This window comes from Aquarana catesbeiana, linkage group LG07, assembly GCF_042186555.1.
Source record: "Aquarana catesbeiana isolate 2022-GZ linkage group LG07, ASM4218655v1, whole genome shotgun sequence".
Taxonomy (NCBI): Eukaryota; Metazoa; Chordata; class Amphibia; order Anura; family Ranidae; genus Aquarana; species Aquarana catesbeiana.
In genome coordinates, this window is record NC_133330.1 from 273,765,030 (window position 1) to 273,785,158 (window position 20,129).

The 20,129-nt window shown below is 41.0% G+C and overlaps 1 protein-coding gene across 1 annotated transcript in view; it reads left to right on the plus strand.

The window, feature by feature from the left end:
• LOC141102974 (uncharacterized) overlaps positions 1 to 20,129 on the plus strand; it is a 248,270-nt gene that overhangs the window by 2,057 nt on the left and 226,084 nt on the right. The window contains exons 2-9 of the mRNA XM_073592043.1: positions 2,869 to 2,920; positions 5,875 to 5,958; positions 8,879 to 8,939; positions 9,035 to 9,179; positions 10,189 to 10,240; positions 14,936 to 14,999; positions 15,097 to 15,247; positions 16,940 to 16,991. Coding sequence (XP_073448144.1) covers positions 2,869 to 2,920; positions 5,875 to 5,958; positions 8,879 to 8,939; positions 9,035 to 9,179; positions 10,189 to 10,240; positions 14,936 to 14,999; positions 15,097 to 15,247; positions 16,940 to 16,991 — 661 coding nt within the window. The remainder of the gene's footprint in view (positions 1 to 2,868; positions 2,921 to 5,874; positions 5,959 to 8,878; positions 8,940 to 9,034; positions 9,180 to 10,188; positions 10,241 to 14,935; positions 15,000 to 15,096; positions 15,248 to 16,939; positions 16,992 to 20,129) is intronic.

The window sequence follows — 20,129 nt, forward strand, 5'->3', positions numbered from 1 at the left end:
CAAAATAACGAATGCCGTATCTAAACGAATGGAACGTATTAATAATAATAAATAACAATAATAATAAAAAAATGTTTTATTATTATTATTTATTATTAATTTGTTCCCTTCCATTTGTTTAGCTGCGACATTCGTTATTTCGGATAAATCGTAACTTTAGATAAATTCGTATTCTTTACGTTCACTAACCAATTTGAAAGGAAATTTCAATACCTATAATTTATTAGTTAGTTATTATTAGTTAATTATTCTTTTGAATTTTCAGATTTTTTTTCTTATTTTTTCAAATTTTCAAATTTTCAAATTTACGAATTGCGATCATAACGAATGACCGGAAAAAACAAAAAAACAAAAACGAATGGAACGAAAACTAACACATTTTTCGGCAGTGCACATGTCTCCTCTTACACTTTCTCAGACCACTTCTGAGGTTATACACTCACAGCCATAAATAATTTAAGTACACATTCCTCTCCTCACTCACTATATGTGAGTGTGTACAAGATCTTGAATTATTTAGTGTGTACAAGATCTTGAATTATATAGTGTGTACAAGATCTTGAATTATTTATGGCCGCAAGTGTATAACCTTCCGCTACTGTCAATCAAAGCCAGTAAGCCAATGAGGAGGAAGAGGGGGTGGGGGCGAGCCGTGGCTCTGTGTCTGAAGGGACATGACTCGGGAGCGTGCCTACTTGGGGTGCCATTGCAAGCTGCTTGCTCTGGAGTAACTCAACAAGTGGGAGGGGCCTGGAGCGCCGGTGGGGGACCCGAGAAGAGGAGGATTGGGGCTGCTCTGTGCAAAACTGCTGCACAAAGCAGGTAAGTATAACATGTTTGTTTATTTAAAGCAACAAAAAAAATGGTGCCTTTAATATCACTTTAAAGCAGTATTGCACTGAATGCCCAAATTGTTGCTATCAACTTGCATTGTATTCTTTTTCAATATAAATAAATAATTTATATAAACTGTGGCAGACTGCTCTAAAGCTGCAGTGGAAAGAGGTCAGCCACCCCTTCAAATTATAAAAAAAATTACGCTAACCCCCTTGATTAAAAAAAGGCACATCTCTACTCAATGATTTACTACATGATAAGAGGACCTTTCATAAATTGAACTCAATGCTCAAATGGGAAGCAGACCTGAAATCTTCCTTCTCTGATGCCCAGTGGACCCAATAAAATTTACCCACACTATTACACACTGTGTAAACTGCTGGGAACTGGCACTGAAACTCTTACATTGCTGGTACTTCACCACCTATAGACTGGCAAAAATGTATGAAACAAGCTCTCCACTATGCTGGTGGGGCTGTGGTGACTCGGGAACCCTTATGCATTTTTGGACATGTAATAGAATTTGCAGTTTCTGGCAGAAAACCGGATCTTGGAGGTGACAGGCATTATCACCCCTATGAATTCAGCATTAGCCTTACTCAATCCAGACATTGAACAATTCCCCACCCAATTCCAAGGAATAGGTTCCAGGATGCCCAAGCATCCATTCCATGCCTTTCTTTGCCTCTTTGTTATGCAATCATAATACTGATGTTGTTTACTTAGATTTGTGCCTTGTACTTATACCTGCATAAATTACTGTATTTCGATATGTTTTACCTTTGAACTGCCATGTTGGCTGAGCTACATGTTCTCCATTGTTTGAAATCTTATTAAGTGACTATGTTTCTTGAAAAAATCAATTAAAAATATTGAACGAAAACATAAAAAAAACGCTCTATTAGTACCACCACTCTAAAACTAGTTGCAATCGCTAACTTTTATTACAGGTATTTATATGGCGTCGGCACTTTACATATATTGTACATCCCTGTACATCCCTGCTTTCAAGGAGCTTACCATCTATAGTCCCTACCTTACATGCATAAATTAGTCAGAAAACAATTAGCCTGCCAGTATGTCTTTGAATCCGGGTTGGGATTCAAACCAATGACCTTAGTGTTGCAAAGCAGAAGTACTAACTACTAAGACATTGTAGGATTGATTCACTAAAACTGGAGAGTGCAAAAGCTGGTGCAGCTCTGTATAGAAACCAATCAGCTTTCAGTTTTTATTTTGTTAAAGCTTAATTGAACAAACTGAAGTGAGAAGCTGATTAACTACCATGCACAGCTGCACCAGATTTTGCTCTCTCCAGCTTTAGTAAATCCACCCCCATACTTGCATATGTATTTACCAGTAAAATCAAGATGTCTTTATTCTTAAAAGTTTAAAATTTCAGTGTTTCTATGCCATTAAGAATTGCTTAAAAGGGGAGGAATGTGATTTTTTTAACCCATAATCATATTTACCTAGATGGATGTTGCATCTGGCCCCGCCACCTCTTCACTGAGAACCGATCGATCGAAAACCGCTGATGGCTCGGTTCTCTCTCCTCCCCGAGCGGAGAGTTGCTGCTTGTCAGTCACCAGCTCTCCTGATCTGCTCCTTCACGCTCACTGGAGCGTGGATCAGTCCAGGCACCCAGCGGATCAAGATTTCCAGAGTCGGGATGACACGGTGCCTGGACTGATCTTGGTGACGTCAGCAGACTTCAGACCGCTCTCCGCTGAACCCAGATCACAGGAGTGCAAAACAAATTGCACTCCTGGGACACAGAGGAGAAGTACAGCCAAATGAATTCAGGCTGGACTTCTCCTTTAAAGCTTTGTGTTGTCAGGTGGAGATGTGTAATTATGTATAATTCTAAGCAAACACTCACTTTCAGAAAGTTGGTATTTGCATAGACATTTCTGTGGGATTAGACAAAGCTGTAGATGCAGGAGAACCCAGAATTCCAGTTTTAAATTACATATCTGCCTTTATGTATACACTTATCTACATAACTTATTTTCTATTTCTCTCCTCCAGTTGAAGCTGACTGTATTACAACAGTAAATGAGATTCCTGATGGAATTGTGAAGTACGTAATCACTCTGCACTCTCAGATGTTGATTTTCAAAACACTTCTTGCATTATATTAAAAGAAGCATGTTGATAAAAAAATAAGTTTTTTAATTTCTATCCCTCTCTGCTGTCAATTTTATAACTGTAGTTTACAAAATTAACCCAGAAAGTTACTTTCCTGCTTGTTGGATTGGCCTGCTGCTTTTCTTAGATGTCTCCTCTAAGATACAAGCCAAATGTAGGACGTCCCTTATAGTCAGAGCTGCCTTTTTAATTAGATACTCTCTAAAGCCTCGTACACACGATCGGATTTTCCGACAGGAAATGTGTGATGACAGGCTGTTGGCGGAAAATCTGACCGTGTGTACGTTCCATAGAACAATTGTTGGCCACCTTTCCGGGGACAAATGTTGGATGGCAGGTTTATAAATTTTCCACGAACAAATGTCTGTTGTCGGATTTTCCGATCGTGTGTACACAAGTCCGTCGGACAAACGTCCAAAGTAAAAACACACATGCTCGTAAACAAGGACGAGCTGGAAGCGGTCGGTCTTGTAAACTAGCGTTCTTAATGGAGAATTAACATTCGTGACGTGGCAAATTATGAAATCTCCCAATGCAGCGCACATTCTCTTCTTCTTTAATGGGATAATAATGAAGCTGGTGATACTGATGGAGTTATTGCAAAATTATTTTCAAAGGCTTTTTTTTTCTAGCGATATCAAGAATAATATTTTTATGCTTTTTTTTTTATTTGGGCAAGTTACCACAACACCATTATCCCGTAGTTTTTAAGATCAAAGATACAACTATGTTGGTGTCCCTTGTCAATTTTACATTGTATTTTTTAAAATGTAACTGCCTACTCCCAAACTGTCATTTGAAGTAAAACACATAGCCAAGTATTATTCTCCAAAATTTTTTTATTGTGCATTAAAAAAAGAAAACAAATAAAATTAGACATGCTATCTGCCAATAGAACTTAACCAAAAAGTGCATTCTATGCATCCAAAAATATAGAAAATATACTAAATCAAATCATTATTCAACCAAAAAAATAATGTCAAAGCAATAACTCCAATGCCAATAATAAATAACACGTTATCTCTTCCGTTTCTGTAACATGTCTGGTTGAAGAATGGCTGTTTAGAAACTAACTGAAAAAGCACGACATGAAAAATGTGAACTGAAAAGCGCTAAATGAAAAGCGCGAAAAGAAAAGCGCAAATCAACACTCACCAAACTTCTACTAACACGAAATTAGCAGAAGGAGCCCAAAGGGTGGCACTAAAGAGCTGAAAAACAACGTAGTACGTCACTACGTTCGTATTTGTTGGCCAACAATTGTGTGGTAGCGTGAAAGCAAGACAAGTTTGGGCCAACGCCCTTCGGACAAAATTCCAAGGTTTTGTTACCAACAATCCGATTGTGTGTACGAGGCTTTTGTCTCCTTTCCTTCTAAAGGGGAAATAGTTTAACATAGCAGATCTTAATCCATGTAAGCTCATGGAACTGAAAAGTAACCAAAAAAAATGAATTTCAGTTGCCAATCACCAGCACTGTCATATAGGAGAAAGGGGTGTGAGTGACCTTAGCTCCTATACTCAGGGGGGCTGTTTATTTTTCTTCAATCCTACTGGCAACTTGGCATTGGGAAGGAGGTTATATACAAAACGTGGGCCGAGCATCAGCATGAAACTGTTCACAAAGCAAAAGGGGCACTGTAACATTATTGTTTTTTTCAAGTTGCATGTTAAAAGTTAGGTGTGACTGTAGTGGTAATGTATTTGCAAAGAGGTTAACCCCTTGCAGCCGACCGCACTCAAATATGCGGCCCCACTGAACAGGACTTTTTTCTGTGGGGCCGCATACTGTATATGCGTATCTCCCTATGTGCTGTGAGCGTGCTGCATGACTCGCTCCCAGCACAGAGGCTGGGGTCTCAGCGGGAGCCACGGGCCCCATACTAACGATCGGGTTCCGGATCTCCCAATTCTGGGTCATCTGATTGCTGTGATAGTCTCTGATTGTCTATCATAGTGATCAGTCACTTTTTTTTTTTACAGGATTTTTTTTTAAACTAGTATCAGTGTCAGTTAGTGTCAGTGCCAGTGTGTTTTAGGTAGAATTAAAAAAAAAAGGAAAATGCGCACTATTAATTCTAGGCTGTACTATGGGTACAAACAACAACTAACATACACACATTTGGTATCGCTGCAATATTCAGGAGCAGGAGAATTTATTTTGTGTTGTTCTTTGGTGGTAGATTATGGTAGTAGCAAGAAATATACAGCTAAATTTAAAAAATATATATTATTTTTTTACTAACCATTACCATTTACTAACAAATGAAAGCCTAATTTGTCCTGAAAAAAAACAAAGTATAATCCAGCTGGATGCACAAAGTAGTTGTGATGATATGTAAAGTTTTATTAACACATGTCAAAGTGGCAAAATTGTGCTTAGGCATTTAGATTTGTTTTACCCTTAGGCTCCAAGGGGTTAAGCTTTAGGGCCCATTTACACGTTGCCATTCTGGTGCATTGCATTCGCCCATGTTGTGTCACGTGTTAAAGTGCTTTGCATTAAAGAACCCCATTCATTTTGAATGGTCTGCCAACGAATAAAACAAAAAAACAGGCATGCAGCATTTTTTCAGATGCAATGCACCACAACACACAGCAGTGCATTACTGTGCATTGTGGTGCACTACAACACATGTGCATTAGAGCTCTGTTGCCTTAGAGTTGGTTGGGGTGTCATTCAAAAATGATGGCACCCCAAGGCATTACGACTAGAAAGCAAAAATGGCCATGAATAAATGTATGATATTGCAATATACTGATGAATGTATTAAGATGCATTTCAGTAATACACATCTTAAGGCAATACGCTGCATAAAAAGGGGCCTGGTACTTTAGTGTACAAAAACTTTCAACATTCATAAAATGTGTTGTAATCTTTCCACAGAATACAAAGCATTCTGAAATTGGATGAGCCGATGAACATCATGATTTCCATCACATCTAACCACAGAATGCCTTGTGGAATGAGGTGGAATGTGAGCAACCTACATAGATACTATACTAAAAGTGGTGTTGCGCAGCCACTCATAACTACCAAAATAAATACATTATTATATCCATTGGTGTCATAAAAAAAATCACAGACACAAACATACAATAAAACAGTGTCTGTATCAATATCTATTGTCTGTACAATGAGTAATAATAGTCCAAACAATTGTGATAAATGGGTATTTCAGTGATATGGTCAAAGTCCCACACCTCAAGGTGTAAAAACTGTGCTAATAATCCAAACTCCAGTGCTCATAGAACTCTCATCTTAGTATATAATTATATACGGCAAATGGTAAATCAGGGCTGGTGTCCAGGACTCTTTCACACTCCAGATGCTCTAGATTTCATTACAGATGTAGCTTTCGGAAAGCTAGTAAAGGTACACAAGACAAACCGAGGCACAGTGACACTGGGATGCTCGAAATACACAACAGCCTTTACAGACTGCCAATCCGGTTCCCCTGAAGAAGTCACGTGGTGGACATAATACGTAGGGTGTCTCAGAGGCAGTCGTGGACCGGAAGTGACGTGAGAGGTTATTATTCCTTGTGTCCTGACTTTACTGGTGGCGTTTTTAAAGTTTGTTTAATGTAAGCGCTAGTTTATTTAGCTAAAACATGGCATTTTAAAATACTACACATTGAGAGGCACTTCATATGCTTCATATGCTTTGGCAAGCACACGAGGCAACTGGCGCCTTAATGGGCCAGTACCTCATTTTATCAGCTACATCTGTGATAACATCTAGAGCATCTGGAGTGTAATAGAGACCTGGACACCAGCCCTAAATTTACCATTTGGAGTATATATCTATATACTAAGGTGAGAGTTCTGTGAGCACTGAGGTGACACGTTGAGTTTGGATTATTAGTACAGTTTTTAAACATTGAGGTGTGGGACTTTGACCATATCACTGAAGTACCCATTTATCACAATTGTTTGGACTATTATTATCCATTGGCAGCGGCAGCCGTTCCATAAGGGGCGCAGGGGCGTTGCCCCCCTAATCTTCTTGAGGGGCGCTGGACGCATAGATTTTTACAATTTTTTTTTTTTTGTTAAACACATGATTAGAGCCTGAGGCTCTAATTGGCTTCAAAAAGCTTGGGCTCAGGTGAAAGAGCACTGCGCCCCGAGCCCACCCACTTGAAACAATGACAAATCAATATTCACTATTGTCTTCTGGCTTCTCCTGCTGGCCAATCAGGACAGGAAGCGGGTCGGGAGGAGAAGCCGGGGAAGCCGCAACCTGGATGGGGTAAGTGCGGACCTGGCGGAGGGGGGGTTGTTTGCCCCCCCAAAAAAATCGAGCACCAGCCGCCACTGCTCATTGCACATCTAGCACAGACAACGGATATTGATGCAGACACTGTTTTATTGTATGTTTGTGCGTGTGATTTTTTATGACACCAATGGATATACTAATGTATTTATTTCGGTAGTTATGAGTGGCTGCACAACACCACTTTTAATATAGTATCTATTCACAGTGGGAACACATTAGGGGTTGCAGCAACTATATACTTTATACTTTGAGTATTAGCACGGGTTCATACTGCCCGCGACTTCAAAGTCACACGACTTTGAATTTGGACCCCAGCGTGACTTTGGCATGACTTGTATGAGACTTCTTTAACAGAAGTCAATGCAAGTCATAACAAAAGTAGTGTAGGAACCTTTTTCTAAGTTGAAGCGACTCAAGTCGCACTGATTAGAATACTTCCATAGCACAGAATGGGGTCTTACTGGGGTCCGATTTCTGATGTGATAAGTATTCCAAAGTTGGAACGATTGTCGCATCAGTGTGAACTGGGCCTTATTCTGCAGTTTATTGTTTTCACTGTTATTGCATTGTTGATTATTGTTGTTGCGTTGTTATTGCACTGTTGATTAGAGTTTATCTATTAAACACAGGTAGCGCAGGGGTCCACTTATTTATTATTTACAAGCAACCCACATAGCCTTCTCTGTATGCACTGTATGGAATCCGGAAGTCTCAGTGGCAGAAATTCAGCACTGTATTGAATTTGTCAGGGCTGAATGTAACCAACAGTTTTAACTAATGCAGCATGTCATAAGACATGGGAAACACATCATTAGAAGTGATTTACTGGTACATAGCAAATATCCCAAAATATTTTTTCTTCCTATGGTTCAGCCTCAAGCTAAGAGCTCTGCAAGCTCCTACCTTTAGTCCAGGTTCACATAGGTGCGCTCTGCGATATCGCATGTGATTCGCACTGCAGTGCAAATCACATGCAATGTCCGTGCAATGGGATTTCAGCCATACAGATAGTGATAAAAAAAGATTTAAAAAGTGGTGCAGGTAAACCACGGCACATCAGTGCAAAAGTTGCCTTATAGGGGGCTCAGAACAGTAAGGGTTCATTTACATTTGCAGTTTGGGAGGGTGGTAAAACCACATAGAGAAAAAATATTTGTATCACTCCCACCCCAACCACACCCCCTTTAGCTGCAGTGGCCAGGGGTGTACACATGTCCCAGCTGCAGCAGGAGTCATACGCCCTGTCATGGTTGATGGGTGTAGCACCTGCCAAGCAGGACCCATTCACGTGAATGAGGCCACTCTGCAAGTGCCCTGCAACCTTGTGCACCACAGCAAACAAGGGGTTAAAGCAGGCAGCGTTTTGTTGCTTCCTCCCTGCCTGATTGAAACCCATGTTTGATGTGCAATGCACATGACTGTGACGTGGTAGTACGGCAATTAGAGGTTTAGATCAGGTGTGAGGAGGTGACCATGTGCCCGGTGATCTTCTCCCATGTTGTTCAGGTAGCTCTCCACCTCTTTAGGGTTGCCTGCCCCTGACCTATATAAAACCCATTGGGTGATATGTTCCTGCATGAGACCCAGTAATATTTTTCTTCCTCTACAGGGTGAACTGTCTGGAGCAGTGCACAGCACAAGCAGACGTGGGTACAAATGGATTTACTGGTGTAAGTTGCAATCATAAAAGCAAAAACAACTAAGATTACCAAAACATCAGTCATAAAATGTAATACTAATATGTTTCATTATTTTTAAAAAACAGGTAACTCCAGTTTGCCTGGCAGCAATTCAGTCTGGTATTCTTCACAAAGGCTCTTTTATGATAGAAAAAAACACAGCTGAAGGAACTTTTTTTATGAAGAAAGCTATTGAAGAAATAGCTGAAAAGAAGACAGATCAATCAGAAGGTGATATTTTATAACACTACAGGGACATCAATGTTTTCCTATTCTTTCAAATAAAATTCACATGGCCATTCCCTGCATGTCTGCCTCTATGGAATTGCCCTTTCTATAGCCAGATGCAACAAGATGTTGTACTGACGCTGGTCCGATCTCTGCTGAGTCTCTATCGATCGCAATGGGAATGACATCTGACTGCTTGAGCTACAGAGGGAGCGATTCCTTAGGGACAAACAGGCAAACTCAACAAATCACCAGCAATAGGATGGCTAGCAGATAGGTTGTCCATCCCACTATTTTAGAAGTAATAGGTCCCAATGATATCTTAAATCCCAGCTGATGTCACAGAAAACAGACTCCTTTTCCATAGTCTTACCTCTAATTTCCAGTTACAGGAGTTGCACCATGTGTCTAAATGAAGTTGGACAGTCCTCTAGGCAGCAGAGTTTTTCCTAGTGCACTCTGTAATCCAACAAACCTTCTCATATATACTCCCTCTTTTGTGTTCTGTATAAGAACACTTGTGATGAAGGGTATGATTGGTACTCAACAATGTCAGCACTGGGCACTGGAGTTTGAGGATAGAAATCATTCTGTCAGTAAAATAAAAAGATATTTGAGGATATTTTAAATAAAAAAGCAGGTAAGAATCATAGCATTGGGGGAACTGGACTTTAGAGAAAAAAAGGGATAAGATTAGAATTGGAATTTAACCTGTCTCCCGCCCCCACCCCGATGTAAGTCTAAATCGTTTTATGCAGTTTTGAACCAGTAAGAAGGTAATTAAAGCCCTTACAGATGGGCACCAAAGTGCTGTGAGGGACATGGAGGCTGGGTTCACCTATAACCATTTCAAGAGTGATCTTTCAACACTGGCCTTGGGTTCAGAGGAAATAGTCATATGTTCTCTCCATACATTTGAGATGTTGTTCTAGGTCATTATGACTATGTATAGCATATTTATCCTTATGCATACACCTCTGTATTTAACCAATTTATTTCTTCTCTCCTCCAGTTGAAGCTGACTGCACTACAACAGTAAATCAGATTCCTGAAGGAATTGTGAAGTACGTAAAACAGCCCTCTGAGAAGGAAATACATTTATTATTATTTTTATTATTATTATGCGGGATTTATATAGATTTATACATTTTTATCACTATATTGAGTGAAGTATATAGTATGAAAGTGTTTTACATTGTTGAGGAGGCTGGAGGGTTTATATCTCCCAATTTGCACATACAGTAAATGACTTCAAATCCCCATTAATGAGTTTGGGAGCAATTTCTTAAGGTAAATATGTCATCAAAAAAATCTACGGAGGCTGCCATTGCTTACCTTCGTCTGAAAATCCTGGATGAAAAGTTGGTCCAGGGAGAAAAGCTGGAAATGTTTGTCTTTGCAAGTATTCCACAACAGTGAGTCAGGATAAAGAAGCCAGTGGATCAGCATAATAGCCAAGCAACAAACATTTTCAGAAAGAGAGGGTGGTAGTGGCAGCCTCCATGACAAACTTGTTTGATTGATTCCAAACATTTCTCAGATGTCTACACTGAGATCAACAAGTCAAATATCAGGCATCTCTTGCAATAGGAGCTGTATTTTTGTTGATATAGTCTCTAAAGCCTGTTACACATTACTAGGTTTTTCTCGTTCAATCTAGCAGGGCTGAATGAAAAAAATCTGACAGCTCAGAAGGATCTACTGTGCTAAAAACCTGATGTTAGTACAGCAATCTCCCCTGCTTTGCTATTGTGTTCTGACAGGGGGATGCCCCCCCACCGCCAGGCACCGCCAGAACGCCGGACGGGAGCCGGTCGGCAGACCTTTTGCGGTCATGCCCGTTCTATCCTGTCGTATCGGCTGCAGTACACACAGGCCGAATTTTGGCCGGTTTCTATTGAACCGGCTGATGCCACTCGGCATTTGGCCTGTGTGTTCTAGGCTTTAGGCTCCTTCCCTTCTGAAGGGTAGATAGCTGAATGTGAAAAATTCTCATCTAAATAATCTCACTGAATGACCTCACAAAAATGGAGACAAGTAACCAAAAATATTACAGTATATCCAGTTACCAATCACCAGTGCTGTCATATGAGAGTAAGGAAATGAGCCACATGACCTCTTATATCCAGAAGTACTGAGCAATTATGCCTTTACACGCACATGAACTTTAATGGCATCCCAGTCTTAGTCCGTAGGGTTCATTTTTGAGTTGGCCCACCCTTTGCAGCTATAACAGCCCCAACTCTTCTGGGAAGGCTGTCCATAAGGTTTAGAAGTGTGTCTATTGAAATGTTTAACCATACTTCCAGGAGTGCATTTCTGAGGTCAGGCATTGATGTTGGATGAGAAGGCGTGGCTCACAGTCTCCGCTCTAATTCATCCCAAAGGTGTTAAATTGAATTGAGGTCACCCTCATTTAGTGGAGTGGGGATTATGTTTTGGGGTTGTTTTTCAGGGGTTGGGCTTGGCCCCTTAGTTCCAGTGAAGGGAACTCTTAAGGCGTCAGCATACCAAGACAATTTGGACAATTTCATGCTCTCAACTTTGTGGGAACAGTTTGGGGATGGCCCCTTCCTGTTTCAACATGACTGCGCACCAGTGCACAAAGCAAGGTCCATAAAGACAAGGATGAATCCTGACCTCAACCTGATTGAACAACTTTGGGATGAATTAGAACGGAGTTTGTGAGCCAGGCCATCTCCTCCAACATCAGTGCCTGACCTCACAAATGCTCTTCTGGAAGAATGGTCAAACATTCCCATAGACACACTCCTAAACCTTGTGGACAGCCTCCCCTAAAGAGTTGAAGTGGTTAGAGCTGCAAAGAGTGGGCCAACTCAATATTGAACCCTACGGACTAAGACTGGGATGCCATTAACCACTTGCTGCCCGCCCGCCGTCATATGATGGCGGGACAGTGCAGCTGTTGTTCTGGGCCGCCGTCATATGACGGCGCAGCCTTCCAGGCAGCCCAGGGGGCACGCGCGCACCCGCCGCATCGCTCGGGTCCCGGTCCGCGATGTCCGCCGGGCACCCGCGATTGCCGGTAACCGAGCAGGACCGTGGATCTGTGTGTGTAAACACACAGATCCACGTCCTGTCAGATGGGAGGAGACCAATGGTGTGTTCCTTGTACGGAGGAACACCGATCGGTCTCCTCCCCTTGTGAGCCCCCACAGTTAGAATCACTCCCTAGCAACATATTTAACCCTACAGCGCCCCCTCCTGGTTAACCCCTTAATTGCCAGTCACATTTATACAGTAATCAATGCATTTTTATAGCACAGATCGCTGTATAAATGTGAATGGTCCCAAAAATGTGTCAAAATTGTCCGATGTGTCCGCCGCAATATCGCAGTCACGATAAAAATCACAGATCGCCGCCATTACTAGTAAAAAAAAATAATAATAAAAATGCTATAAATCTATCCCCTTATTTTGTAGACGCTATAACTTTTGCGCAAACCAATAAATATATGCTTATTGCGATATTTTTTACCAAAAATATGTAGAAGAATATGTATCGGCCTAAACTGAGGAAAAAATTTGTTTAAAAAAAAAAAAAAATTTGGATATTTATTATAGCAAAAAGTAAAAAATATTGTGTTTTTTTCAAACTTGTCACTCTTGTTTTGTTTATAGCACAAGAAATAAAAACCGCAGGGGTGATCAAATATCACCAAAAGAAAGCTCTATTAGTGGGGAAAAAATTATAAAAATTTCATTTGGGTACAGTGTTGCATGACCGCGCAATTGTTATTCAAAGTGTGACAGCGCTAAAAGCTGAAAATTGGCTTGGGCAGGAAGGGGGTGAAAATGCCCTGTATGGAAGTGGTTAAAGTTCATGTGTCATGTAAAGGCATATGAACCATTGCTAACCATCTTCTGAAAATTCTGGATGCCTGGCTGTCATTCTGATCCTTTGATATTTAACGGTGCCTGAGTCGCTAAGCCTGTTCCTGTCTATAGCTCAGAGGGAAAAATCTAAAATCTTTGTCTGTGCAATTGCTCCACACCAGTTAATCAGAGGAATGAAGCCAGTGGGTCAGTATGTAGCCAAGCAACTAATATTTTCAGATAGAGAGGGTGGCAGCCTCCATGACACACTTGTTTGATTGATTCCAATCTCTTCACTTCTCCGATGTTTACACAAGAGTAACAAGTCAAACGTCAAGCATTCCTTGCAATAAGAGCTACATTTTTGGTGATATAGACTCTAAAGGCTGCCATAGATGGTGCAATTTTCTTTCCTGCAACCCAAGAAAATCTCTCAATTCTCTTATGAACACAGTCAGTGTTGATGGGGAAGTCCCTCCCATGGAGCTATTGTGTTCTTCCAGTGGGGGGGGTTACTATTAGTGGCAATAATAAAAAATCTGACAGGCTGGTTATACCCAAGTTGATCGATCAAACAACTTGAGTACAATCTGTAACTGTAAATATGTAATCTGTATACATTTTTAAAGTGTCGCTTATGGAGATTTTTAAGTACTGAAGTTTGACGCCATTCCACAAGTGTGCGCAATTTGAAAGCATGACATATTAGGTATCTATTTATTCAGCGTAATATCATCTTTCGAAGTATACAAAAAAAATGGGCTAACTTTAGGTTTTTTTTTTTTTTAATCATGAAACAGTTTCTTTCCAAAAAAAAATTCATTTGAAAAATTGCTGCGCAAATACCGTGTAGCATAAGAAGTTGCAATGACCACCATTGCACTGATCATTCGGGAACAACCCAACTGGCTGGTTATACACAAGTACACAATAGATTGACTTGTGTACAATCAGCTAGCCCATACATGGATCGAATTTTGGCCGGTCCATGCTGAACTGGCCAAATTTAGATCCATGTATGGTCGGCTTAAGACTCTTTCCTTTCTGAGGGTTGGATAGCTGAATGTGAAAGATCCTCATCTAAATAATCTTATAGAACAGCTAAACAATCATGGAAATAAGTAACCAAAAAAAGAAGATATATCCAGTTGCCAATTACGAGCGCCGTCACATGAGAGGAAGGTTAGGGAGTCACATGACCTCCTATATCCAGGACTACTGGGTATTTCTTTTTACCCTCAGTGGAAACGGAGTGGCACAGAGGCAGAGGGTCAGTGAGTATATGTTGGATAGAGGCCAAATATTAAAGTGAAATTGTTCACAAAGATCAGGGGCAAAGTATATGTTAATGTTAAATGGTAATTTCAAATAATGTGGCAAAAGTTAGGTTAGCAGATGTAGGCCTGGACAAAATAAAGAAAAACATATTTAGTACATTTATAGCATTAGTCCTCGAAGGGTCGGTGTAGGATAACCCCCCAAGCAGCTTAGCAGGTTTACATCTCCAAATGCCCATGTCTACTTACTCTTCTGGAATTACTGAGAGCATCCACTATTGGAGCTGGATTATTAGGGTATAGTTGGGTGAATAAATTGGGCGCCAATCTTTTTAGTGGTTTTTGTCATTTTTTTACTGATAATTTCTTGGGAAAGGGGGTTATTAAAGAGAGGGTTTTTGAACTGTATATCAAAAAGCAGAAGCAGTAGACCTTGCATCCATACAGATAGCAGGGTGAATCTCAGTTTCCAAGTCCCAATTTCAGTATTGTCTTTGTCTGTGGTCTCTCTGGTTCAGGTAGTAACATAGTGCTGTATGAACAGCCACAATTCTGGCAGTTGGCAATGGAGCACTCCTACTTGAACTCTACAGGGTGTTAATGTTCTTGCATGAGACCCCAGTATTTTGTTTTCCTCTTTTACAGGGTGACATGTCCAGAGCACTGCAACATGGATGAAAAATTGCTGGGTACAAATGGATATACTGGTGTAAGTTGTGGATGAATCATAGTGAAAAGGAAGGATTTAGCGAAACATCAGTCAAAAAAGGCAATTCTAATATTATGTACCTTTTTTCAAAAACCAGGAATCTCCAGCATGCTTGGCAGCAATTCATTCCGGTCTTCTTAACAATGGAGGTCGACAGTTTATAATGGAAAAAAGCACAGTTGAAAGAAAATTCATTATGAGGAAACCTATCGTAATGATAACTGAAAAGAAGCCTGACCTACCTGAAGGTGATTTTTTTTATAACACTAAAGGAGTATTAATACTTTCCTATGCTTTCAAACTAAATTCACATGGACATTGTCACAATTTTTTGCACAATTTTTAACTGTGAGACAGGCCACTAGAGACAAATTGCTAGCGACAGGATTGCTAAAGAAGCTGATTTCTGTCCCCATGGAACTGTATCCTCTGTAACCAGATGCAGAGAGATGTTCCTCTATCACTGGCCTATACACTGCTAAATTTCACGCGTGGTGATGGTAGTGACATCTTGGAGCCCTTGGAGCAGTGGGACTTATCTGAGCTGCTGGTCAAAGTGAACCTGATAAGTCCAAATCTCTCAACAGCTTACTGAAGGAAAGAAAATGAAATGCATTTTTTTAAAATTTTGTTTTCACTCAACTATGTTTTGAATGAATATTCTGTATTAGGGGGAAAATTTGTAAGTTGAAATGATTAGTTCATTTTAATTACTTGTTTTAAATTAGCTATGTAAAATACTATGCAAATACTGACTTTCAGAAAGTCAATATATTGCATAGGAAATTCTGTAGGGACAGATAGTGCTGTACAAGAGAACTCAGGGCTTCAATACATGTAATAAGCCACTATGTTGTTCACTGTGAGCTTTCCATACTGGGACTTTGGTTCAGAGCAAGAAATATGTATGTTATCCCCAGATAAGTATAACTTTATTCTAGATCAATGCGATTATAAATGGCATAGTTCCATTTATATATGCACTATACTTAAAGTCAAACTATAGGCACAAATTATTTTTTTCATTTTGCTTAGACCATGGGAAGGTTATAATCTCAGTCAGATTTTTTTTCGCCATCTGTGTCCCATTGCGGAGATTTACCTTCACTTCCTGTCCCACAGCCAAACAGGAAGTGAGAGGAAATCCCTGCATATTAAAAGAGATGTATGGGTTTCTTTTTTATTTCAGTTTCATACTTATCTAGGTGGGTGCAGCATCGGTTCGATGCTGCATCTGTCCCCCGGTGCCTCTGCACTGAAAACCGAGCATTCAAACATTGCAGATCTCTTGGTTTTCAGAGCTCCATGAGCAGAGAGCTGTAGACTGTCAGTCACAGCTCTCTGCTCATCTCCCTCCATGCTCATTGGAGTGCTGGGCTGTGGAGGGGACGGTTCGGGCTGTCCCAGGCTCTCTGCGGTTTGCTGAGACAGGTGTCAGTCCAGGCACCTCGCGGATCCAGACTTTATTGTCACGATGATGTGGTGCCTGGACTGATATCCGTGACGCCAGCAGAGAGCCTGTGACCCATTTTCAGCAGAGAGCGGACTGTCCGCTCTCTGCTGAAAACGGGTCACAGTAGTGCAAAACGAACTGCACTCCTCTGATCCATAGGAGAAGTCCAGCCAAACAAGCTTTGGCTGGACTTCTTCTTTAAGGGAATTTCTTGGGGACCCCCAGGTCACCAGAACTAGTGTCCCCATTGGAAGATTTCCCCTCTATTACTTTTCTGGGGACAACCCAAAATTTTTACTTTTACTTTTACTTTCAATGATAATAGTAAACAGAACAAATAGAGAGAGTGAATCTCTTTAACTGGGCACAGACAGCAAAAGAGACTGACGTGTACTAATCCCTCTCTACTCTGTCCAAAACTTAAAAAAAAGTTCTGCCTTTAGTTATACTTTAACTGATTTTCTATTTCTCTTCTTCTCTTCTCCAGTTGAAGTTAAGTGTGATACAACAATAAAAGACCTTCCTGAAGGAGTCATAAGGTATGTAAGACAGCCCTCTGTGAATGAAATGGAATTTGTTGACCTCCAAAACATTTTCATCAGTATATTAATAGAGCCATCTAAGCATGAATACATATAACATTGAGGAGAAGGTTAGAGGGTTTATATTTATAAATGACTCAGAATCTCCAGTAAAGAGCTTGGAAAGGATTTATCATGAGAAATGTATAGCAGCTGTCATTGGTCACCTTCTTCTTCTGAAAATGCTGGATGCCCGGTTGCAGTGGTGGCTGGTAAAGTTTTAGGATGGGGGGCACCAGACCAGCCCCTCCTTTTTGACCCCTCACACTTATAAGCACCACCCCTTAAAGCATCCACCCCCTCCGTCCCCCGTATTCCACTTGCTTCCACCCATAGTGTCAGGAATATACAGCCCCAGCATCACAGGACAGAGTATACAGCCCCAGTACCACAGGACAGAGTATACAGCCCCAGAATCACAGGACAGAGTATACAGCCCCAGAATCACAGCAGAGTATACAGCCCAGATTCACAGCAGAGTATACAGCCCAGAATCACAGCAGAGTATACAGCCCAGAATCACAGAAGAGTATACAGCCCAGACTCACAGCAGAGTATACAGTCCAGGCTCACAGCAGAGTATACAGCCCAGGCTCACAGCAGAGTATACAGCCCAGAATCAAAGCAGAGTATACAGCCCAGACTCACAGCAGAGTATCTCACAGTAGAGTATACAGCCCAGGCTCACAGCAGAGTATACAGCCCAGAATCACAGCATACTGATTATCACTGTTCACATCATCCCATTACTGATCACCAATGATTACATCATCAATGAACATCACATTAATGGAACACAGTGTACCCTTGTTCACCTTGTGCCCCCTAGAGTCCATGAGGTTATATCTATACAGGCTCTTATGTGACAGCCCAATGACCTGTAGTACATAGACAGGACTGTACTCACCACCCGCACTGTCTGCCAGAACACCTCCTGATCAGAGGACTTGTATGCTGTTGCTGGGCTGAGGAGTCAGTTGCTGGGACAAGGACTTGGGGGGAGTCCTGAGTCTGGACCATCCAGCACCCTGTCCCCTTTCTTCTTCATGTCCAGCAGCTCAGGGACATCCTGCAAGGCTAGCCTGCCAACCATAGCTGCCCGTGCTCCAAGCTGGGATGGAGGTATCAGTGTAGAGAGGAGGGAGGGTTGTGTGCTGTCTTACCAATTCATTAATAAAAAGCAATGCTCAGGCCGTGCGTTCCATGGAGCTGTCGATGTCACTTCCGGTTTATCACTGGGACAGGGAAACCAGAAGTGACATTGCAACTCAGAGGGAAAGCACTGCTCATGTCCTAGGGCAGTGTCAATCAAAAACAAAGCATCCATAGTAATACTACAGGGCGGAAGTATTCCGGCGCAATGCATTGAGCCACAAGGCAGGTCAAAACCCTGCAAATGAAGCATCTCGCCTGCAATCACGTGATTGCATAGACGTCGCGCTTCCCATAGTGCCCTGTGTCTGGCGCCCGAACACAATGCACTTAAAGGACCTTTTTTTTTGTGACTGCCTGGGGGGGGCGCCCATGTGCCCCATATGGACAGGCCACCACTGGCTGGCTGTAACTTTGTTCCTCTGATTTTAAGTTTTTAAGTTGATGACCTGGATCATGTCTACAGATCAGGAAAAAAATGTAAAGTCCTGATCTGTATAAAGATTTCATGGCGGTCACTCAAAGTAAAAAACCTAGACAGATAGGTAATACATGGGGAGGACAGCAGAAGCAGTCTTTGCATCCTTTATTACAGAGACTTGAATAATGAGAAAGGATTGTGTTGTATTTATGAAACACCTTATTGAATAGAGACTTTTGTTTGTTTTGCACAGTCTATAAGAAGAATCATTATTTGAACACGACTACAAGTGGACTTTCTTTTTACATTTTTTGCATCTAATCAACTTATGTTCACTGGTTTATTGTTCGCAGTAGCATTTTAACCATTATGCTATGAAATGTGGTTTTACTTTAGTTATTTATTGTTATGGTCACATTTAGTATATTATTGAATTAATTTGGGCAGTGCTGCCATATATTTATTATTTAATCTGTTGCGGATGTGGGAACACATTTGGTGGTAGCAGCAGCCTTACACTTTTTTTACATTTTTTTAACACCACTAGATGGCAGCGTGCAACCATTTTATCTTTTCTTAATGAGAAAGGATTACTGTTTAGGAAATTAACCTTTTACAGTTACATATAACAAGCATGGCTTAGTTCAATTTAGAGAGGGAGAACCCTAGTATCCTCTGTACAATACAGCAGTAAATGGAGCAGGAAAAAAATCCCTCTTCAGCCAACTACATCTTTGAATTCTACCCTAGAAGCATGGTCTTGTAACCACTTTTAATGGTAATAAGCCATAATCACATTTTGTTATCATTGGATGGCACTGCAGATTTTTGCAGATAGGTTTTTGACCTGCTGCATTTTTTAGATCATAATCTCTATATAATATATACTTTATTTAACTTGAAGAGTAAACTAAATATTGTAGGTGGAAAGCATTGTACAAAGACTGTTAAAGGCTTTCAAATATAGATGAAATTTACTTTAATTGTGATCATGTGGCTTTGTCAACAAAGTTCTGTGATCAGTAGGTCAATGAAGACATGGTAATTAAACATTTTGTTAATAAACAAGACCATGTGGTCAAATATGTGTATGATCACATTATTTTTTTAAGCAACAAACCCATTAGTCATCATGTCCATACTGACAATGTGATTGCATAGCTTTGTTAATCAATAAACCCACAAAGTTATTAGGTATTAAAGGGGTTGTAAAGGTAAATTTTTTTTTTTTTAAAAATAACAAACATGTTATACTTACCTTCACTGTGCAGCTCGTTCTGCACAGAGTGGCCCCGAACCTGGTCTTCTGGGGTCCCTCGGCGGCTGTTTCAGCTCCCCCCCGCAAGCATTAACCACCTTAATGCGAGCTCCCTCGCATGGTGGTGAGTGCTTGCGGGCGCGCTCCCGTGATACAGCCGGCGGCTATAGCCGCTCGCTGTATCACTCGGCCCCCGCCCCCCGGCGCACCGCGTCATCGGATGTGATTGACAGCAGCGCGAGCCAATGGCTGCGCTGCTTTCAAT